Source organism: Microcaecilia unicolor, chromosome 6 (genome assembly GCF_901765095.1).
Source record: "Microcaecilia unicolor chromosome 6, aMicUni1.1, whole genome shotgun sequence".
NCBI classification, from domain to species: domain Eukaryota; kingdom Metazoa; phylum Chordata; class Amphibia; order Gymnophiona; family Siphonopidae; genus Microcaecilia; species Microcaecilia unicolor.
The window spans coordinates 63425663-63449729 of record NC_044036.1 but is presented as its reverse complement, the minus strand read 5'-3'; the positions used below and the strand labels follow the sequence as shown (position 1 = coordinate 63449729).

The 24067-nt window shown below is 44.6% G+C and overlaps 1 protein-coding gene across 2 annotated transcripts in view; it reads left to right on the top strand.

Annotated features, from left to right (window-relative positions):
* Positions 1-24067, top strand: part of COL24A1 (collagen type XXIV alpha 1 chain) — an 804368-nt gene that overhangs the window by 756635 nt on the left and 23666 nt on the right. For both annotated transcript variants that reach the window (XM_030205800.1, XM_030205801.1), the window contains 5 exons: positions 9629-9664; positions 12666-12701; positions 12792-12818; positions 20769-20834; positions 22105-22273. In XM_030205800.1, coding sequence (XP_030061660.1) covers positions 9629-9664; positions 12666-12701; positions 12792-12818; positions 20769-20834; positions 22105-22273 — 334 coding nt within the window. The remainder of the gene's footprint in view (positions 1-9628; positions 9665-12665; positions 12702-12791; positions 12819-20768; positions 20835-22104; positions 22274-24067) is intronic.

Below are 24067 nucleotides of genomic sequence, written 5' to 3'. Positions count from 1 at the left end.
TTTCCTCATGCAAAACGCTGCCCCTGCTCCCTCTTCTGATAAAGAGGTTGAGGTTCCCAGAGGTAAACGCCCTCGGGTTGATTTCCAGGCCTTGGAGGACTTTTGTCTCCTCCGATGTAGATGAGGGCAGCGTGTCTGAGGTCTCCCAACGATCCTTTGCGGATTCCTTGGAGGAGATAGATCCCCGCTCGGATGGAGCAGATGACCCCTCTGCAGCGCGGCTTTTTAGCCCAGAGGATTTGCCCAACCTGTTGTTACAGGCCATGGACACTTTGAAGATTTCCTCTCCGGAGGACGTCTCTCCCTCAGCCCCTGTTGGCTCTGCCATTATGCTGGGGACGAAGCGCCCGCCTAGAACCTTCCACGTGCATGATGCCATGCACACCTTAATTGCGGCTCAATGGGATGTCCTGGAAACGAGCCTTAAAGTGGCTAGGGCTATGTCCCGCCTCTATCCTTTGGCTGTGAGTGAACGTGAGGCCTCTCTGTGGCCTACCGTGGATTCTTTAATCACTGCGGTGACTAAGAAAACGGCGTTGCCGGTGGAAGGTGGCACGGCCCTAAAGGACGCCCAAGACAGAAGATTGGAGGCGGCCTTAAGGTCGTCCTTGGAGGCAGCTGCTTTAAGTTTGCAGGCCTCAGTTTGCGGCTCCTATGTGGCCAGGGCGTGCCGGACTATGGTGCAGCGGGCTTCCCCCTCGGTTCATTCCTTGAGGGCTGATTGGCCGGCCCTGGAATCGGGCTTAGCCTATTTGGCAGACTTGCTGTATGATGTCTGGAGAGCCTCAGCTAAAGGCATGGCTCAGACAGTCTCTGCGCGGCGGTGGCTTTGGCTGAAACATTGGTCTGCTGACCACGCCTCTAAATCCCGCCTGGCTAGATTGCCTTTTAAAGGCAAGCTGCTCTTTGGGGTCGAGCTGGACAAAATCGTGACCGTTCTCGGCACGTCTAAGGGCAAGAAATTACCAGAGGTCAGGGCTCGGGTTAGTACTCGTCCCGATACCTCCATACCGCCCGGGCAAGTCGGGTTCCTCTGCCCCCTCTTCCTTCAAGAGGAATTTCTCCCCCAAGCAGCATTCCTTTCGCAGAGACCGCCGTCCCGGAGGTGCTCCCTCCGGTCCTCCCCCAGGGTCTCGTACCCAATGACGGGGCCTTGGTCCACGCCCCAGTGCAGATTGGAGGACGGCTGTCCTCGTTTCTGGGCGAGTGGACCACTATAACTTCAGACGCGTGGGTGCTGGAAGTCATCAGAGACGGCTACAAGCTAGAGTTCTGCCAACCCTTAAGAGACGGGTTTGTACTCTCTCCCTGCAAGTCTCCGGTCAAGCTGTGGTAGTGCAGCAGACCTTGGACAACCTGATCCGCCTGGGTGCGGTCGTTCCGGTGCCAAAAAATCAGATTGGCAAGGGACGTTACTCCATTTACTTTGTGGTTCCAAAGAAAGGAGGTTCTGTCCGGCCTATCCTCGACCTCAAAGGGGTCAATCGGGCCTGGAAAGTGAGGCACTTTCGCATGGAGACTCTCCGCTCTGTTATAGCGGCAGTGAAGGCAGGAGAGTTCTTGGCTTCCTTGGACATCAAGGAAGCGTACCTGCATATTCCCATCTGGCCTCCTCTCCAACGCTTTCTGCGTTTTACAGTCCTGAGACGACACTTCCAGTTCAGAGCCCTCCCTTTCGGGTTGGCTACTGCTCCGCGGACCTTTTCCAAAGTAATGGGGGTCATAGCGGCCTTCCTGCTAAAGGAAGGAGTACAAGTCCATCCTTATCTGGACGACTGGTTGATCCGAGCCCCCTCTTATGCAGAGTGCGGCAAAGCTATGGACCGGGTAGTTGCTCTTTTGAGCTCCCTGGGATGGATCATCAACTGGAAGAAGAGCCAGCTGCGCCCGACTCAGTCCCTGGTGTATCTGGGAGTTCGATTCGACACCCAAGTGGGCAGAGTGTTCCTGCCAGCAGGCTCAGGTGGACTAGTTCCTAGTAGCCTCTCCTATTCGGGCTTGGGACTACGTGCAGCTGTTGGGCTCTATGACGGCCACGATGGAAGTAGTGCCCTGGGCCAGGGCTCATATGAGACCACTACAGCTATCTCTGCTGCTGCGCTGGACTCCGATGTCGGAGGATTATGCTGTGCGCCTTCCCGTGGACCCAACAGTGCGCAAGGCGCTGAGCTGGTGGACGCAGACAGACAAGTTGTCTGCAGGATTGCCTCTGGTGACCCCGGAGTGGATTGTCGTCACGACAGACGCCTCTTTGATGGGCTGGGGAGCCCACTGCTTGGGAAGGACAGCGCAGGGGCTCTAGTCTCCTGCAGAGGCAAGTGGTCTATCAACCTCCTGGAACTCAGAGCCATTCGCTTGGTGTTATTGGAGTTCATCCCGGTACTCGTGTTGAAGCCTGTACGGGTCCTGTCGGACAATGCCACGGCTGTGGCCTATATCAACCGCCAGGGAGGTACCAGAGCGCCCCTCTAGCCAAGGAGGCTATGAGTCTTTGCCAGTGGGCGGAAGCGAACCTGGAGCAGCTTTCAGCGGCCCACATTGCCGGAGTCATGAATGTCAAGACGGACTTTCTCAGTCGCCATACCTTGGAGCCCGGAGAGTGGCAACTATCTGCTCAGGCGTTCTTGGACATCACGAAGCGCTGGGGCCAGCCGAGCCTAGATCTGATGGCGTCATCGGCCAATGGCCAAGTGCCGCGCTTTTTCAGCAGAGGACGGGACCCTCGATCCCTGGGAGTAGATGCTCTTCTCCAACAGTGGCCGACACAAGAGCTCCTCTATGTGTTCCCGCCCTGGCCCATGTTGGGCAGGGTGCTAGACCGGGTGGCAAAGCATCCCGGCAGGGTAATCCTGGTGGGTCCGGATTGGCCCAGACGTCCCTGGTATGCGGACTTGTTCAGGCTCTCAGTCGACGATCCTCTGCGGCTGTCAGTGGAGCAGGGCCTGTTATATCAGGGTCCCGTGGTGATGGAGGATCCCTCTCCCTTTGGTCTTACGGCCTGGCTATTGAGCGGCAGCGTCTGAGGAAGAAGGGCTTCTCAGACAAGGTCATCGCCACTATGCTGAGAGCGAGGAAGCGCTCTACTTCTACTGCTTACGCCAGGGTTTGGCGTATCTTTGCAGCATGGTGTGAAGCAGGCTCACTTTCTCCCTTCACTGCTCCAATTTCTTCAGTGTTGGCGTTCCTGCAAGAAGGTCTGGAGAAAGGCCTGTCGCTCAGTTCCCTTAAAGTCCAGGTAGCGGCTCTGGCTTGCTTCAGGGGCCGCCTGAAGGGTGCTTCCCTGGCTTCGCAGCCAGATGTGGTGCGCTTTCTCAAGGGAGTTAATCACCTGCGCCCTCCTCTGCACTCAGTGGTGCCTGCGTGGAATCTCAACCTGGTGCTAAGAGCATTGCAGAAGCCGCCTTTGGAACCCTTGTCGAGGGCATCTCTGAAAGACCTGACGTTGAAAGCAGTCTTTTTGGTGGCTATCACTTCAGACAGAAGAGTGTCCGAGCTCCAGGCGCTCTCATGTCCAGAGCCTTTTCTGCAGTGCACTGAGGCAGGAGTGACTATTCGCACAGTGCCTTCCTTCCTGCCCAAGATTGGTTCTCGCTTCCATGTGAATCAGCAGCTCTGTCTCCCTTCCTTTCGTAGGGAGGACTACCCAGAGGAGTACTCCGCTCTTGAATATCTGGATGTGAGACGAGTCATCATCAGATACTTGGAAGTGACCAATGATTTCCGGAAATCGGATCATCTGTTTGTCCTGTTTGCAGGTCCTCGTAAGGGTCTGCAGGCTGCTAAGCCTACAGTGGCAAGATGGGTCAAGGAAGCAATTGCAGCGGCTTATGTGGCCGCGGGGAAGGTGCCGCCTATCCAGCTGAAGGCTCACTCCACGAGAGCTCAGGCGGCCTCGATGGCAGAGGCCGGATCCGTCTCCTTGGAAGAGATATGCAAGGCGGCAACGTGGGCTTCGGCTCATACATTCTCCAAGCATTACCGTTTGACTGTGGCTGCACGGGCGGAGGCCCGGTTTGGAGCTTCAGTGTTGAGGTCAGGGATTTCTATGTCCCGCCCTGGGTGAGTACTGCTTCGGTACATCCCACCAGTCTATGGATTGATCAGCTTGATGATATGGAAGGTAAAATTATGTATAATCATACCTGATAATTTTCTTTCCATTAATCATAGCTGATCAATCCATAGCCCCTCCCAGATATCTGTACTGTTTATATTCTGGTTGAATTTTAGGTTCAAGTTTAGCCTTCAGTTACTTCAGGAGGACTTCGTGTTCAAGTTCTTCTTTCACTTGGATTCTTCAAGAGTTGAGACGACTTTGTGTTACAGTGAGCTGCTGCATTCCTCTCCCCTCCGTTTTACGGGGCTGGATTGAGACATAAATTCTGCCGGCACTCCCTCCCGCTTCGTGCGGCTGTAGGGCAGCTTTGTACCCCTCCCGCTTCGGCGGTGTTAGGGTCAGTCAGCTCCTCCCGCGGTTGCGGTTGCAGGATAAGCCAGATCCCCCCGCATCGGCGGGTGTGGTGTCCCTCCCCCGCTCCGCGGGGATGAGCTGGACGGATTCCCCTCCCCCACTTGTGTGGGGATGAGCTGGGTTAATTCCCCTCCCCCGTTTCGGCGGTGGTGAGCTGGGCAGAGTGTCCCTTCGTGGGTGTAATTCTCTAAGTGCTGAGTCCTGCGGATGGAGCTTTGATATCGACATACTGAGGAGTTTCCGGCAGCACATGACCACATATAGGGAGGCAAAAGTTTGCTCTCTATCTCCACCTGCTGGTAGATGGACACAACCCACCAGTCTATGGATTGATCAGCTATGATTAATGGAAAGAAAATTATCAGGTATGATTATACATAATTTTACCTTTTGAAACCACAGTAGTAAGAGCATCAAATGAAAGTTTATTGGGACCTTACACGGTCCGTGTTTCGGCTAGACAACCTTCATCAGGGGTCTAAAAACATAAAACTAATTAATTTAAAACATCAAAAAACAAAACATAAAAGTTATATTACATATATAAATGGTGAGATGAGACGAATATAAAGCTTTAAAATTTAAAGATATAAATATGAATTAAAATAAAATAATATCATAATGTCAATTGTGAAGCGCTGCGTATGACTGGTAGCACTATAGAAATGATTTGTAGTAGTAGTAGTAGTAGTAATCATACATACAAATCATAAAACTTAATCGCAGTGTTAATACATTACACAGAAAATACATTGTAATGTTTTGTAATTAGAGCAATTAAATATATGTATATGTATATACCCATACTTTCATATGTATATTTTGTATAAATATGGATTATAGTAAGATGTAATATATTGCCCAGGACATAACCCTAACCCCAATTAGATATACGTGAATATATGTCTATATATCTATATATATCAGCACATTTGTACAAACACACATTTGTAAATACTACAGTGTTTTAACAAATAAAAATTCTAGAAATAGATGTAAACATATATGACCTTATATGTAAATATATATGTTCTAAAAGATCACATATGAGCACCTGAGATAGTTAAAAGTTTACGTACCAACAGCTTGACGTACTGTATACAGATTGGCTTCTCGATCTCTCAAGTTGAAGATAAATATAACTATAAAAGATGTAAAAAGATTGTAATAAACCATGGAAATGTTTGAAAAAACAATAAATATTTGAAAAAAGAAAAATTATAAAGAAAAATTGTGAGGAATGAAAATTCAAAAGAAAAAGAAAAAATGATTATAAGAATGGAAATGAAAAATAAAAATGAAAATGAGAATAAAAATAAAAATGGACAATGTTCATGTAGTGAAGTTTCGCACCTGAAGCAGGTATTCTCTGAGGACAGCAGGCTGGATATTATCACCATTGGCCCCCGGAGGATTTTTAGTAAAAATCTACAAAAGTCTCTTCTGGAGCGATCTACCGTGTGAGGCGACCGCACTGTGCATGTGCGTGCACGATTTCCCGCCCGTCGCGTGGTCAGGCTCCTCAGTTGAATCCAGTAGATGAAAAGAAATCAACTCCAAAGGGGAGGAGGGAGGGTTTGTGAGAATATCCAGCCTGCTGTCCTCGAAGAATACCAGCTTCAGGTAAGAAACTTTGCTTTCTCCGAGGACAAGCAGGCTGATATTCTCACGTGTGGGGTATCCCTAGCCCCCAGGCTCACTCAACACAACAAACATTGGACAATTGGACCTCGCAACAGCGAGGGCATAACAAAGATTGACCTGAAACAAGAAAAACCTAACTGAGAGTGCAGCCTGGAACAGAATAAAAATGGGCCTAGGAGAGTTGGAGTTGGATTCTAAACCCCAAACAGATTCTGCAGCACCGACTGCCCAAACCGACTGACGCGTCGACTATCCTGCTGAAGGCAGTAGTGAGATGTGAATGTGTGGACCAATGACCACGTCGCAGCCTTGCAGATCTCTTCAATAGTGGCTGACCTCAGATGAGCCACTGACGCAGCCATGGCTCTAACATTATGAGCCATGACATGGCCCTCTAAAGTCAGCCCAGCTTGGGCATAAGTGAAGGAAATGCAATCTGCTAGCCAATTAGATATGGTGCGTTTCCCGACAGCAACTCCCCTCTTGTTGGGATTAAAAGAAATAAACAACTGGGCGGGACTGTCTGTGGGGGTTTGACCGCTCCACGTAACAGGCCAATGCTCTTTTGCAGTCCAAAGTGTGCAGCTTGCTTTCGCCAGGACTTGTATGAGAGCGAGGAAAAAATGTTGGCAAGACAATTGACTGGTTCAGATGGAACTCCGACACCACCTTTGGCAAGAACTTAGGGTGCGTGCGTGTTATATGAAATTTATGGTAAGGAGCATGAACCACTAGAGCCTGAAGCTCACTGACCCTACGAGCTGAAGTAACAGCCACCAAGAAAATGACCTTCCAGGTCAAGTACTTCAGATGGCAGGAATTCAGTGGCTCGAAAGGGGGTTTCATCAGCTGAGTGAGACCGACATTGAGATCCCATGACACTGGAGGAGGTTTGACAGGGGGCTTTGACAAAAGCAAACCTCTCATGAAGCGAACAACTAAAGGCTGTCCAATGGTAGGCTGACCTTCTACACGTTGGTGGTAAGCACTAATCGCACTAAGGTGAACTCTTAAGGAGTTGGTCTTGAGACCAGACTCTGATAAATGCAGAAGGTATTCAAGCAGGGTCTATGTAGGACAAGAAAAAGGACCTAGGGCCCTGCTGTCACACCAGACGGCAAACCTCTTCCATTTAAAAGAGTAACATCTTTTAGTGGAATCTTTCCTGGAAGCAAGCAAGACTCGGGAGACACCCTCAGAAAGACCCAAGGAGTCAGATTCTAAGCTCTCAACATCCAGGCCGTGAGAGCCAGAGACTGGAGGTTGATATGTAGAAGCGCCCCCTCGTTCTGAGTAATGAGAGTTGGAAAACACTCCAATCTCCACGGTTCTTCGGAGGACAACTCCAGAAGAAGAGGGAACCAGATCTGACGCGGCCAGAAGGGAGCGATCAGAATCATGGTTCCACGATCTTGCTTGAGTTCCAGCAAAGTCTTCCCCACCAGAGGTATGGGAGGATACGCATACAGAAGGCCTGTCCCCCAATGAAGGAGGAAGGCATCCGACTCTAGCCTGCCGTGGGCCTGAAGTCTGGAACAGAACTGAGGGACCTTGTGATTGAGTGGCAAAAAGATCCACCGAAGGGTGCCCCACTCTCGGAAAATCTTTCTGGCTACAGCCATGTTCAGCGACCACTCGTGAGGCTGCATTATCCTGCTCAACCTGTCGGCCAGACTGTTGTTTACGCCGGCTAGATAAATGGCTTGGAGAAACATGCCGTGTTGGCGAGCCCAAAGCCACATCTGCACGGCCTCCTGACACAGAGGGCGTGATCCGGTACCCCCTTGCTTGTTTGTGTAGTACATCGCAACCTGATTGTCTGTTTGTATCAGAATAATTTGGTTGGATAGCCGATCTCTAAAAGCCTTTAGAGCGTTCCAGATCGCTCGCAACTCCAGGAGGTTGATCTGAAGACGCTTTTCCTGAAGGGACCAAGCTCCTTGAGTATGAAGCCCATCTACATACGCTCCCCACCCTAGGAGGGATGCATCTGTCGTCAGCACCTTTTATGGACCCCATACACACACCCGTGCCTCCCAACCTCCCTCCGATACAACTCCCTAGTAGACTTGTGGACCCCGCATCCCCTGTGATTGATGACCCCCCCCCCCCCCAAAAAAAAAAACAATTCCCTGGTGGTCCAGTGGACCCGGGCTGTCCCCTGCACCTTCCACCCTCAAAGCAGAGATTTACCCTGGTGGTTTCTAGTCACGCCTTCCCCTCTCTTTCCTGTATCTTAAAAAAGTTGGAGGCAGGAGAGCAGGAGCAACACTTCCTCTCTTCTGCCTCAGGTGCCACCTCTTCCAAAATAACGGCACCCAGCCCCTGCCTGGTGCATTCTGCGTAGTACTGGGCAGGGCTGTGGCGCTTAGCCCCACCCAGTGCATCCCAAAATGCATCAGTCAGAGGCTGGGCACTGCCATTTTGGAAGAGGTGTTGCTTCTGCCTCCAACTTTAAGGTACAGGAAAAGAAGGGCGGGGGGGGGGGTGGTCACTAGACCACCAGGGTAAATCTCTGCTTGGGGGGTGGGGGGGTGGCCCGGGTCCACTGGACCACTAGGGAATTTTGATTGGGGAGTGCAGGGGGGTTCGCCGGTAGGGGAGTGGTAGGGAGCACAAACAAGCAGCCTTTAAAGCTGTCTGCTTGTGCTTCCCTTCTGTCTGACAGCTCCAGAGCAGCCGTAAAATCTAACGGCTGCTCTGGAGCTGTGCATTGCCTGGAATGCTCATTAGGATAGTAATGAGTTGCTTGTAATACATTTGCATGGGGTTCTCAGTAGCTGCTAACAGCGCACATTAAAGCCACGGGAAACCCCTTTGTGCATTACTCACTGAATAACTTTTGCTTTAGACTGGCTACAACCAGTCTAAAGCAAACATTAACAGCACGGTAAGCTTTGTGCATCAGGGCCTTAAACTGGATGGCTACACAGATAGCGGCTAAATATCACCACAGTCTGTTGAGTTAGCTAAGATCACCGCTATCTATGTATATGCAGTACCACTTGCTATCTGGATAGCAGCACTAGATAAACAGAATAGATTTAAATTCTGCAGGCAGCATTTCAAAGAAACACTGGCCACAGTGTTTGAATATTGAGCTGAGTATTTATGTTTTAATTGTAAATCACTTCATATCCTTTTTGGATATGTGTTACAAATCAAATGATTAAGTAAATATACTTTGTTAATATGCCTTCCCTCCCTCACTGGCCTGAGTACAATCCCGTCCATAGTGTCCCCAGGCCCAGACAACCAGGGGATCTGAATCTAAATCCACACGCTGCCATGTACAGTGCTACAACCTAAACCCTGGTCTAGTGCCTTCATATGCAGGTTTGCAAATATTTATCAATCTGTGTAACATTGGCTAACCTGGATAACAGATTCTGTAAATTTATTTTATTTTCTTATACTATATCTTTAAAAAAATGCCCCATTACATTTCCCAACAATATTTCATTCCCTTAACAGAATGTAAATAATTAAATTATGTATATTATTGTTTTCCAGGGATCCAAAGGTGAAAAGGGTGCTAAAGGTGAAATGGTAAGTTAAATATAATGATGTAAACATACTTCTTAACCTTGTAAATATATTATTTCTTACATTAAATTTTAATATTCACTATGGGAGGCAATTTTAAAACTACCTGCAATGATGCAGAGTCCACAAGAACATTTTACTCAAGGTCTTGCTGCACTTTAGAAAGTAAAAATACATATATTTTCACATTGAAGCTTGCCAAAGGTAAAAGTGTCTGCAGAGATTGCTCTTATGTTTACTGCAGATATTTTTTTCAGCCAAAAACTAGACACATACCCTTAGATTCTTTATATTGCTTTTTGAATTGTGTGAGCAAATTCGGATGTGTGTCCAGTTTGTGCATGCAACATAATTGAATAACGAGCCAATCAGTACCGATAATTGGGCAATTTTCAGTACTAATTGGCAGCACTTAGAATTTACACATGGATCTTTTTAGGCATATTCTAGAAAGAGGTGCATGTAAATTCTAGTATGCGAATCTGAAATGGGGGTATTGTCATGGGAGGAGCACCCCATAATAGCATTCTATAATTTATGTGCATTGTTATAGAATTAGGGTGATCGCTTAATTTACTTGTGGGGATTTACACCAGGTTTTCATTGGTGTAAACGGTCATGCCTAAATATTTTGGCAGTTCCCGGCGCTATTCTAAACTGTGCCGAACTGTAGCATGGTTTATAGAATAGCACCAAGCATTTTGTAAACGCCATTTATAGAATCTAGTCCATAGAAGATAACTTTGTAAGAATCGTGTAGGTCAGCAAACAGATATTTAGTTCCGTGTGTTCAAAACAATGTTAGTATGGAGCCTTTTATAAAATATATGTAGTACCACCAAAGAAGCAGATATATTTGGCACCATGCCCAACATTCAATAAGAGAGCAGCTTACAAGAAGGCTTAGATGTGAGCAGTGGAGTGGAGAGTAGCCTAATGGTTAGTGCAATGGCCTGAGAACCTGGAGAACCTGATTCCCACTGCAATTCCTTGTGCCTCTAGGCAAGTCAAGTCACATAATCCTCCTTTGCCCCAGGTACAAAATAAGTACCTGTATATTGTATGTAAACCAAGTTGATATATCAAATCCCATCCTCCTTTCCTTATACATGTAAGTGATTAAAAGCAGAACTAGTAGATTTTGTAAACCTGCACGTCCATGGGAAGCTAATTAAGGAACCAAACTCTCAAACTCAAAGTTGTTTTCAACATCAGAGAGATGTGCATGATTCTCCTCTCAAGAACTCCTCCAATCCCCAGGGGGTTATGCATTACTTGGAGCAGATATTTATTTATTTATTTATTTATAGCATTTATACCCTGCTCTTTCCCACTCGATAGCAGGTTCAATGCGGCTTACAATGTATGAGTACAGAGTATTATATAAATGCTGATGGGGAAATTTTCAGAGGTATACATGTATTTCCATTCTAAATCCATAGCCCAAAGAGTTAAAGCAATTTATACATTAAGGGGAGAATTCATCAAACGGATTTATGGCGTTAATCCGCATTAAAGGAATTAGCGCTTGCTAAGTGCTAAATGTCCATTCTATACCTAGGGCTTTTAACATTTACCCCAAGTCTATATAGCGCACCTAGCGTTCCATGCCAAAATTCAGGCGTATTCTATAATAGTTCATGTAATTTGATTGGCTTAAGCTAATCAGCATTATTAACAGCAATGAACAAGCAATATTGGCAATAATTAGATTTTATGCACACAACTTGCTAAGCGTATTCTATAATGCCGTGTGCCCTAATTTCTAATGTGTGCACGCAGGCAAAAAGAGGCATGATTATTGGCGGGGAAATGGGCGTTTTGTGGGCATTCCAAAATTTATGCGCATTGTTATAGAATATGACCATCTCCAATCTACGTTCCAGGATTTATGCCATGTTTTCGTTGGTATAAATGGAGGCATGTACTTTTAGGTGCTGGGTTATCAACTAAGCATATTCTATATACCGAGCCTAAATCTAGGCACTGCTTATAAAGTACACAGGCAGAAATGTTTTCCACATGGATTTTTTAGGCACCATATATAGAATCTGGCCCTTAGCATGCACTAATTCCCTTAAGGTGCATTAAGGCCATAATGCTGCTTGATGAGTTCCCCCTAAGTGTTGTACAAAACAAGTAGCAAAAGTGAATATCCTGAAATATTTATATCTGGATATTGATTTTAGGAATGAAAAACTGTCCATATTCAGTTGGAATGTGGTTTACCACGTTTTCATGGTGAACCTGATGTACTCAATTAATCTAGAGTTTATTTTGATCATTTCAAGGCAATTTATTATCCAGGAATATGGGATGCTATCAAAGGTTTTCTTATAATCAATCCTATGCTCAGTGGCATAGCTATTGGGGGCCACGAAGGCTTGGGCCCCCACAAATTGACTCTGGGGCCCCCAGTTTGGCTGAAGTATTTGTCCCACACTGGTCTCGCCATATGCCTACTCTTTTCTTCTCAGTTGCACCGTGCATACTCGTTTTATTGAAACTCAGCATGCGCGACACTTCGCACGTGCTCAGTTTCATTAAAATGAAAGTGGATAGCATAGAAATCACTAAGTGCTCCCTTGTTAAATACTAGCAATTACTACATGCTAATGACTACATTAGCGCACAGCCTGCATAAAACATGCCCTCAAAAAGAAAATAGTGTTAGATTTGCAGTTAACATGTGCTAAAATCCGTGTTAACTTCAAATCCTAACCCTTTAGTAAACATGCCTCTTAAAGAGCACAGCAACACTAATCAGTGAATTCTCTACTTTCATTATCACTGAACTTCTCTAGAATTACAGTTTCTTCATTGTTTAATTTCTGAAATCAAGAAGTTTAAAGAGATTTGTAGTAGCAATCCTGTGCATTCCAGAGGAACGCTGCAATTTTTCAATTAATAAAATCATTAAATCCTATACTCCACTCCTCTTGTTCATAAAAAGAAAAAAATGTTATTTTATAAACATTATGTTGTGGGGTTTTTCTTATTCTAGGGCCCTCGGGGACCAAGAGGTCATCCTGGTCTACCTGTAAGTAATAAAAATATATTTGTATGAAACTTGTTTACAGTTTTAGAAAACTAGAGTGTTTAATGTGAAATTGTTCTCCTTTTTATCTAGGGACCACCCGGGATTCCTGGCCCAAGAGTAAGTTTTAAATTGATAAAGGCTAAGGGGTCCTTTTACTAAGCTGCAGAAAGCACTAGCGCATGCTTACCATGGATTAAAAAGGCACTACCAAGGGACGTGCTCAGGCATCCTGTGGTAATTTTGGAATACTAGATTTTATTTTTTAGTGCAGGGGCGTGTTTGGAGGAGGAGAATAGGCATGCCCTGCGCTAATCGGTTAATGCATGGACATTGGTGTGCATTGACCGATTAGTGTAGGATTAGCATGGGACCACTACAAAATAGGTGGTGGTAAGGGCTCCCACGCTAATGTCCACGATCTAATTGGAAAATTAACATATGGCCATTAATGGAAAAAAAGAAATTGCAGCCATTTTACAGCCACGGTAAAAGTGGCCTCAGTGCATAGGAAACCCACATTCTAAAAATAGCATAGGTCACTTTTTAGCGCAGCTTATTAAAAGGGCTCCTAAATTTGCTTTAAAAATTTCAAAAGCATGTTTATAAATCTCAGATTAGTCCATCATTTAACTATGAAGCATTTTTCGTGAATACTTTCTTTTTTATATATTTATTGATTTTAAATTCTTTTAACAAGAGTATACTTGTCAATTGAAATACAACAAGGTAATACAAGAAAACTTTTAAACCACAATTTTTCCGCTTTCTTAGACCACAATGAGTGAGGGCGTTAATGAATTAGAGAAGATTACAAGGAAAAATAGTTGTAACTTAATTAAGGCTATGTGCAATCCTCCAGCTCAATTTAAACAGACGTTATTTTAGCTTTTTTAAATCTAGAAAGGATTTCAGTTGATCAGGACAAAAGAAAACATATTTCGTCTGACCCAACCGAACAATACATTTACAAGGGTAAGCGAGAAAAAAGGATCCCCCCACTTCCACCGTCCTCTGTTTCATAGCCAAAAAGGCTCTTCTGCTGGGTCAATTTTGTTACGTCAGGGTATATCCATATTTTCCCACCTCCAAAATGAGAGTTGGTGTTCTTAAAATAAAGTCTCAAGATAGAGTTAAGATCCTGTTCAAAAACAAAGGAGACTAAGAGTGTAGCCCTCTCTGTTACATTTTCCAAAGACTGTGAGTATGGCAGATACATTGTTCACATCAAAGTTCACATTTTCTGCGCCCCTTATTTCTCCTTCTTCCCACCTGGGGCTACTAGGTAGACAGAAAATCTTATTTACTGGCGGTATAGCTTGAATACTTTTAAGAACAAATTGTACTCTTCTTACTAGGGAATACGGCGCATAGTGGTGTGCACTATTTCCACGCTGAGTTTTCAGCATGGAAAAGCGTTATAAGGGAAGCAAGGTGCCAAACTGGCCCAAAAACAGCAAATGGAAGTGGAACTACACTCGTATACTCAGTTATAGAATATCACCTAAGTATTTCTGTGCAGATCTGAAAAGGAGGCATAACGATTGTAGGGACATGACCGGGTCAGGGACGTTCTCTTATTATTATTATTATTTATTGCATTTGTATCCCACATTCCCCCACCTATTTGCAGGCTCAATGTGGCTTACATAGACTTGATAACATTGTCATAATAGGCTATCGGATACAATTAGTAATGTGTAGTGCTTAGGAAGGGGTGAGGGAAGAGGGAAGAAAGTTGTTAGGGTAATTATAGGAGGTGTGCGCTCATAGTGAGGTTATAAGTTCTCATTGTAGGCCTTGTTGAAGAAGAATGTTTTCAGAGATTTCCGAAAGATAGATGTTTCTTTGATTGCTTTCAGGTCTTAAGATGTGCGCAGTATTATAGAATTCGGGGGAGCCGCACCTAACTTGTGTGCCAGGATTTACATCTGGGTTCAGTTGGTGTAAATCCTTGCAGCCAAAGTTCAGCATAGATTCCGGCACTATGCACTATTCTATAAAGGATGCCCATCCCGGAGCGCCCTTTATGGAATACCGTTCAGCACCAATTTTTCAACACCATATACTAAATCCAGCCCTTAACAGCTGATACATACTACTGGATTCAAAGATGTAACCAGAACAAAATGATTCTCTAAGACAAAAGAAATCTGAAAATGATGAATAAAGCTGTATGTCTACTCCTAACTACTTAACCATCTACTTAAAAGCGAAGTTTCTTACCTGAAGCAGGTATTCTCCGAGGACAGCAGGCTGGATATTCTCACATGTGGGTGACGTCACATCGGCCTCCGGAGGATTTTTAGTAAAAATCTACAAAAGTCTCTTCTGGAGCATTTCACCGCGCATTCGCGCACGTAGTTTCCCGCCCGTCGCACGGTCATGCTCCTCAGTTGAATCCAATAGATGAAAAGAAATCAACCCCAAAGGGGAGGAGGGAGGGTTTGTGAGAATATGCAGCCTGCTGTCCTCGAAGAATACCTGCTTCAGGTAAGAAACTTTGCTTTCTCTGAGGACAAGCAGGCTGATATTCTCACATGTGGGGTATCCCTAGCCCCCAGGCTCACTCAACACAACAAACACTGGTCAATTGGACCTCGCAACGGCGAGGGCAAAACAAGGATTCACCTGAAACAAGAAACATCTAACTGAGAGTGCATCCTGGAACAGAATAAAAATGGGCCTAGGAGAGTTGGAGTTGGATTCTAAACCCCATACAAATTCTGCAGCACTGACTGCCCAAACCGACTGTCGCGTCGACTGTCCTGCTGAAGGCAGTAATGAGATGTGAATGTGTGGACTGATGACCACGTCGCAGTCTTGCAGATCTCTTCGATAGTGGCTGACCTCAGATGAGCCACTGACACAGCCATGGCTCTAACATTATGAGCCGTGACATGGCCCTCTAAAGTCAGCCCAGCTTGGGCATAAGTGAAGGAAATGCAATCTGCTAGCCAATTAGATATGGTGCGTTTCCCGACAGCAACTCCCCTCTTGTTGGGATTAAAAGAAATAAACAACTGGGCGGACTGTCTGTGGGGGTTTGACCGCTCCACGTAACAGGCCAATGCTCTTTTGCAGTCCAAAGTGTGCAGTTTGCTTTCGCCAGGACTTGTATGAGAGCGAGGAAAAAATGTTGGCAAGACAATTGACTGGTTCAGATGGAACTCCGACACCACCTTTGGCAAGAACTTAGGCTGCGTGCGTGTTATGATGAAATTTAAGGTAAGGAGCATGAACCACTAGAGCCTGAAGCTCACTGACCCTACGAGCTGAAGTAACAGCCACCAAGAAAATGACCTTCCAGGTCAAGTACTTCAGATGGCAGGAATTCAGTGGCTCGAAAGAGGGTTTCATCAGCTGAGTGAGACCGACATTGAGATCCCATGACACTGGAGGAGGTTTGACAGGGGGCTTTGACAAAAGCAAACCTCTCATGAAGTGAACAACTAAAGGCTGTCCAATGGTAGGCTGACCTTCTACACGTTGGTGGTAAGCACTAATCGCACTAAGGTGAAAAGGAGTTGGTCTTGAGACCAGACTCTGATAAATGCAGAAGGTATTCAAGCAGGGTCTGTGTAGGACAAGAAAAAGGACCTAGGGCCCTGCTGTCACACCAGACGGCAAACCTCTTCCATTTAAAAGAGTAACATCTTTTAGTGGAATCTTTCCTGGAAGCAAGCAAGACTCGGGAGACACCCTCAGAAAGACCCAAGGAGGCAGATTCTAAGCTCTTAACATCCAGGCCGTGAGAGCCAGAGACTGGAGGTTGATATGTAGAAGCGCCCCCTCGTTCTGAGTAATGAGAGTTGGAAAACACTCCAATCTCCACGGTTCTTCGGAGGACAACTCCAGAAGAAGAGGGAACCAGATCTGACGCGGCCAGAAGGGAGCGATCAGAATCATGGTTCCATGATCTTGCTTGAGTTTCAGCAAAGTCTTCCCCACCAGAGGTATGGGAGGATACGCATACAGAAGGCCTGTCCCCCAATGAAGGAGGAAGGCATCCGACTCTAGCCTGCCGTGGGCCTGAAGTCTGGAACAGAACTGAGGGACCTTGTGATTGAGTGGCAAAAAGATCCACCGAAGGGGTGCCCCACTCTCGGAAAATCTTTCTGGCTACAGCCATGTTCAGCGACCACTCGTGAGGCTGCATTATCCTGCTCAACCTGTCGGCCAGACTGTTGTTTACGCCGGCTAGATAAATGGCTTGGAGAAACATGCCGTGTTGGCGAGCCCAAAGCCACATCTGCACGGCCTCCTGACACAGAGGGCGAGATCCGGTACCCCCTTGCTTGTTTGTGTAGTACATCGCAACCTGATTGTCTGTTTGTATCAGAATAATTTGGTTGGATAGCCGATCTCTGAAAGCCTTTAGAGCGTTCCAGATCGCTCGCAACTCCAGGAGGTTGATCTGAAGATGCTTTTCCTGAAGGGACCAAGCTCCTTAAGTATGAAGCCCATCTACATGCGCTCCCCACCCTAGGAGGGATGCATCCATCGTCAGCACTTTTTGTGGCTGAGGAATTTGGAATGGGCGCCCCAAAACCAGATTGGATCAAATTGTCCATCACTGAAGAGAATTCCGAAAGTCGGTGGACAGGTGGATCACATCCTCCAGATCCCCTGTAGCTTGATACCACTGGGAAGCTAGGGTCCACTGAGCTGATCTCATGTGAAGACGTGCCATGGGAGTTACATGAACTGTGGAAGCCATGTGCCCCAGAAGTCTCAACATCTGCCAAGCTGTGATCTGTTGAACCTAGGAAACCAGAGACCAAAGGTTGTCTGCTCTTGGCTCGGGAAGATAGGCACAAGCTGTCTTCATGCACAACAGAGCCCCTATGAATTCCAATTTTTCAACTGGGTGGAGATGGGACTTTGGGTAATTGATGACAAACCCTAGTAGCTCCAGCACTTGAATAGTCATCTGCATGGACTGCAAAGCTCCTTCCTGGGAGGTGTTCTTCACTAGCCAATCGTCGAGATAAGGGAACACATGCACTCCCAGTCTGCGTAGAGACGCTGCAACAACTGTCAGGCACATGGTAAATACCCTGGGCGCAGAGGCGAGCCCGAAGGGTAGCACACAGTACTGGAAGTGACGTGTGTCCAGCTGCAATCGCAGATACTGTCTGTGAGCTGGCAGTATCGGGATGTGCGTGTAGGCGTCCTTCAAGTCCAGAGAGCATAGCCAATCATTTTCCTGAATCATGGGAAGAAGGGTGCCCAGGGAAAGCATCCTGAACTTTTCTCGAACCAGATATTTGTTCAGGCCCCTTAGGTCTAGGATGGGACGCATCCCCCTTGTCTTCTTTTCCACAAGAAAGTACCTGGAATAGAATCCCATCCCTTCTTGCCCTGGTGGAACAGGCTCGACCGCATTGGCGCTGAGAAGGGCGGAGAGTTCCTCTGAGTACTTGCTTGTGTTGGGAGCTGAAGGACTGAGCTCCCGGTGGGCAATTTGGAGGCTTGGTTTCAAGATTGAGGGTGTATCCTAACCGGACTATTTGAAGAACCCACCGGTCGGAGGTTATCAGAGGCCATCTTTGGTGAAAAAACTTTAACCTCCCCCCGACAGGCAGATCGCCCGGCACGGACACATTTATGGTGGCTATGCTCAACTGGAGCCAGTCAAAAACCCATCCCTGGTTTTTGCTGGGGAGCTGCAGGGGCCTGTTTAGGCGCACGCTGTTGACGAGAACGAGTGTGCTGTGGCAGAGCCTGAACCGGCTGTCGAGAAGTAGGAGTGTACTTACGGCCACTAGAGGTGTAAGGCGCACTTCTCTTCCCTTTAAAAAAACTTCCTAGATGAGGAAGCAGATGCACAAGGCGCCCGGTGGGAGAGAGAGTCCATAGCATTATCACGCTGATAGAGATAATCAATCAACTCTTTGACCTTTTCACCGAAAAGATGATCCCCCCGGCAAGGGATATCCGCAATTTTCTGCTGAGTTTGTTCCTCCAGGTTAGAGGCACGCAGCCATGAAAGACTGCGCATCACTATACCCATAGCAGAAAATCTGGATGTCACATCGCAAGTATCGTAAATGCCCCTGGACAGGAACTTGCGACACACCTTCTGCTGCCTGACCACTTGGCGAAAAGGCTCGGCCTGCTCCGGTTGGGAGTGCATCAACCAAGCTCTCAAGCTGCCACACTGAGTTCCGCAAATGAATGCTTGTGAAGAGCTGGTACGACTGAATTTTGGAAGCAAGCATGCCATTCTGATACGCCTTCCTCCCAAAAGAATCCAAGGTTCTATGTCCTCGCCCCAGGGGCGCCGAGGCAAAGTTCCTAGAACTTTTAGCTGTTCTGAGAGTGGAATCCACCACCGCAGAGTCATGAGGCAACTCTGGCCGGACGAAACTGGGTTCCCCGTGGATCCAATACTGGGATTCAGCCGGCTGCAAAGAACAAACTATCAAAAAACTCCAAACAGCCTAGAATACAGCCGCCAGACTCATATTTGGAAAAAATAAATATGAAAGTGCTAAACCCTTAAGAGAGAAACTCCATTGGCTCCCACTCAAAGAACGTGTTGAGTTCAAGGTCTGCACGATAGTACACAAACTTATACACGCAGACGCCCCAATCTACATGCTAAACCTTGTGGACCTGCCTCCCAGAAACGCTGTAAGATCATCCCGCAAATACCTCAATCTGCACTTCCCCAGCTGCAAAGGACTGACACATGCCACCACCTTCTCCTACTTGAGCACGCAGCTATGGAATGATCTACCTACAGACCAGAAAGCTATTGACGAATTAAATAACTTCCGCAAATCTCTGAAAACTCATCTCTTCCAAAAGGCCTACAAGGAAAATACATAGCCTACAAACTACTTCAACAAATCACACAATTACCACAGCTCACCTCTAACTTACCTAACACTTCCTGTCTATCCTTCCCCACCCAATATTTAAACAGCTAGAATTGTACTTGACATCATGAAACGACAATGCTTATCTTCTCTTACCAGCATTCAAACTATAAGAAATGTACCTGTTAACACGAAATGATTATGTCATAACCACACTCTGTAAGCCACTTTCAGCCTACAAATAGGTGGGAAAAGGTGGGATACAAATGCAATAAATAAATAATAAATACATTTTCTTTTATATGACTGTTTTATATTTTGTATGTTGTATTTTTTGTCATCTTATTATTATTTTTAGGGGTTTTTTTGTAGTGATGTTTTATTTTTGCTATTCATTGTGCCCCCATCTGAACTTGGTAATAGTAGGGGAATATAAATGCTTGAAATGAAATTATTGTCATTTGGACAACACTAACGGCATTGAATCTCCAGGTTTTATTTGGCTGCTAAAAAGTTAACTGGCTATGCCGATATTCAGCACTAACCAGTTAACTTCTTAGCAGTCAAAGATAGGCCTGCTATTTAAGTGGCCTTTTTTGACTGCTCAACATAGTCGGTTTGGTGCTGAATATCAGTCACTAACCAGGATATTTAGCGGGAGATAATTGGATTCTCTCTCGCTGAATATCCGCAGTTAGGTGCTTAAACACTAACCAGCCAGGAGCCGTTCCTGCCGGTTAAATAGTTTTGAATATCGAGGGGTATAATTTTAACATGCATCTCACTTAGCAAGAGGGAGTGCACAGGGGGTGGGCCATGGGTATGTCCAACATTTAATGTTGTAACTTACATAATATTAGTTACATATAGCGCCACATTTAGGCGCACGCATTTACACCTTTTGATAAGTTATAAGTGGGCGCATCTGAATGTAGACATGAAGAATACTGACTTTTGCTAGTATTCTATAATGGGTTCTGGGCATCCAGATGCCGTTATAGAATTAGAGCTCAGAACACTGTATCTAAGCACAGGATTTGTGGTGACCAGTTAAAGAATTTTCCCTTACAGTTTTAATCTTGTTGATAATTTGCTTAAATTAAGGCAACTTCATGTCTAGTTTATTTTGCTTTGACAGCCTACAGTACCTCTCAAAACTAGTTGCAAATATTTGAATTTAATGCAGCAAAAATTTATCACCTAGAACTGATCTGTAGACCTTCATTTCTTTTTTTTTCCATAGAAGGAAATGGACATCAATGCTGCTATTCAAGCCTTGATTGTATCTAATGCTGCACTACAGATAGAGGTAATGTACCATGGCTTGGCTTGTACATACTGCAGACAATGCTGCTGCCAAAATGCAACTCAACCACAGTGACTGACAATAAAGATGGGTTTGGAAATCAAACTTATAAATTTGTTATATGCCTAATATAAATTTACCATGTTATTTTATAAAGTTATGTTACCTATGAAACCAGACATCATACAATTATTATTTCTTTTGACTTAATTTAGGAGCCCTTTTACTAAGTTGTGCTAAGAAATGGGCTTAGCTTGCCTATATGCAGGTCTTTCCCATGCACTAAGCTCATTTATTGCACAGCCATAAAACATCCTCTTTTCTATTTGTTTTATTTATGGCGATGAGCTAATGTTACCATTAGCACACAACCATTAAAAAGGATTACCATGGGGAGCACGTACCACCTCCTATTTAGGAGGCAGTAAGGGTTCCTATGTTAACCCTGCAGTAAACAACACACACCAATGTGCACACACTAACTGGTTATTGCTTCCATGCCCACTCTCTGCCCATTCCACACCCATACAATACCCCCTCCCAAAAAAATTTAAAAAAATAAATACCTCACACTTAGTGTGCACAGATAACAAAACTAACACAAGATGCTTTAGCATGTCCTCCATTAGGCCATTAACGCTGCATTAGGTATGCGTTAGCACCTAACGCAGCTTAGTAAAAGGGCCCCTTTATTTTAAGTACGTCAGTATGGTACCCTAATCCTAATGCCTAGCTCATTCTGTGCTATGTATATCCTGTGTAACTGTGCAGTTTCTTCTTTGACCTAATTAAGGAAGCCTAGTTCTCAATAGCTAATCAAAAAAATTGAGGCCACGAAGGGAGGCCTCTAAATGTGACTTGTTGCTGGAGAATAAAAACAGTTATACTAGTCAGAAACCAACACTGTAAGACTTTGGGAACAGTTTTGTACAATGAACTAATTGGTGGTTTTCTTTTTTTGTTTGTTTAAATATATTTTTATTAATCGGTGGTTTTCTTGTCTTTCTCTTTATATGTTGTGTTTCTTGTCAATATATTATAACAATATTTTTGCATGATTATAATCTTGCTGTATGGTTGCTGTAATAAATTTAATAAACAATTTCTACTAATATCCACATGCTTTTTTAATTTCATCTGAACTTTTTATTGACTCACAAAACAAAAATGGCTGCATGCGCTTGTGATCTCTGATGGGCAATTGTCTTTAACTGCATGTCTGTGGCTGTGGGTTGGCTTTCTGGTAACAATATATCCAATGGGAATTTCGCAGAGCTACCAAAATACTGAGGTAGCTTTATTAGACCATAGTGCAGAGATATTCAAAACACTACACTACCTGACCAGTTTAATGCACAGTATCAAGAACCCACTTGGCACTCGGGATAACCCAGCACGCATATGCAGGGACCTGCTGAACTGTGAACGCAAAGTGTCAGATGGTAAGTGTGCTCGATTTCCTTCTTACCATTTTATGCAACTTTACACCTGTGGTCTGTTATTTGCTTAATTGACAATTTATCTTTAAAATATTTACTTCAGTCTTTTAATATGCCTAACATTGGTTTCTTAAAACATTTTCAAAGGATCTGTAATGTGTATGTAAGGTTCACTATTTAGATATTTTCCATAACCAATTTTTTTCCACTAATAACCTTAGGCAAGTGGTGTTATAAACGTGATACCAATGTATTCAATAGAAGTGAAATTCAAATGTAATTCAACTAGACTATTACTCTCTCATGTCTACCTGCATATCATTTTTTTGTGACAATGTATTTTTTGTGTATGAAATATGCATATTTCTATGTTAACTCTCTGGAGATTGGAGAATAATGTGGTTAATTTTAATCCCTTTAACACAAAAAATAACAAATTGGTAGAAGTGGCAGAAGATCATATGCATATATTATCTCAGATAACTATATTCTTCCACAATGCCTGGAGAATAGACATACCAGTATAAATACAGAGTTCCTCATTGGAACCAATTATATTTTTATTTCATTTAATTTATTAGCACGATAACTCACCTTTCTCTAACCACTAGGGATAGAACTAAAGATGTAACCAGAAGTCTGGGAGTTTCTGCTAGATTCACAATTATAGATGAAATGAAACCAGTAACAAAGAAATACATAGAAAAAGACCCATATATATATCAATTTGTACCATAAAATAATGTATAAACCTTGCTGTACCACCCCTAGTATCCAAACAGTATTTATTTGAAATAACTTGGCTCCATTCACATAGAGAATGCTTGTACATACAGCCCTATTTCATCTTTATTCCAGAACTGTAAATAGATAGGTTGCAGTCACACATCACAGTGTACACTGTTCCAAAGTATGGGTGCCACACAGCTGAATGGTGATTTCTTCATCATTGATAATTGTTCGGGTTTCAAAGACAAACCACGTATAGGCTCTGCTGAGAGGATGTAAGGTTCCTCTCTGGAACATATTGCACCAACAAATCCACTAGATAAGTTCACATAGCTCAATATTGCTCCAAGTACAAAATAAGTACCTGTATGTAAACCGCTTTGATTGTAACCACAGAAAGGCGGTATATCAAGTCCCATCCCTTTTCCCTTGTGAGAACTAATATTTTAAATGCTGTACAATGCTCCACCAGGAACCAATGAAGTACCTTTAAAATGGGTGTTATATGATCAATATTCGTAACCCACATCAGAAGCCTGGCCAGTTATACACTACAATTACAATCTTTTGAAATGCAGTTTGAGCATACCCTAATAACATGAATTACAACAAATCAGGCCCATAACCAATGGATAAATAATGCTGGCTACATCTTTTACACAATACATGAACTTACTGTCAAGATTTGATATAACTGACAAAACATGTTTTGTACCACTGCTGAAATCTGATTTTTGCATCTATAACTTTGGAACTTTGTAAGTCTAAGTGCTTTGAAAATACACCTCCAAGTCATTCTGACTGAATCTTTAAGAACATAGTAACGTAGTAGATGATGGCAGATAAAGACCTGTATGGTCCATCCAGTCTGCCCAACAAGATAAACTCCTACCCCTGTAATGATGGGATAAGTAGGGGCATTTCCATACATATTTAAGGACAAAGACTCTGATTTTGGAAATAAAAGGATTTGTGAAGCATGTTGTAGATATGTTGGTTGTCTTGATGACTGCCCTTGAAAGTCAGTTCAGCACAGATAAACTAAACTAGTCAGTGAGTTTCTGGTGT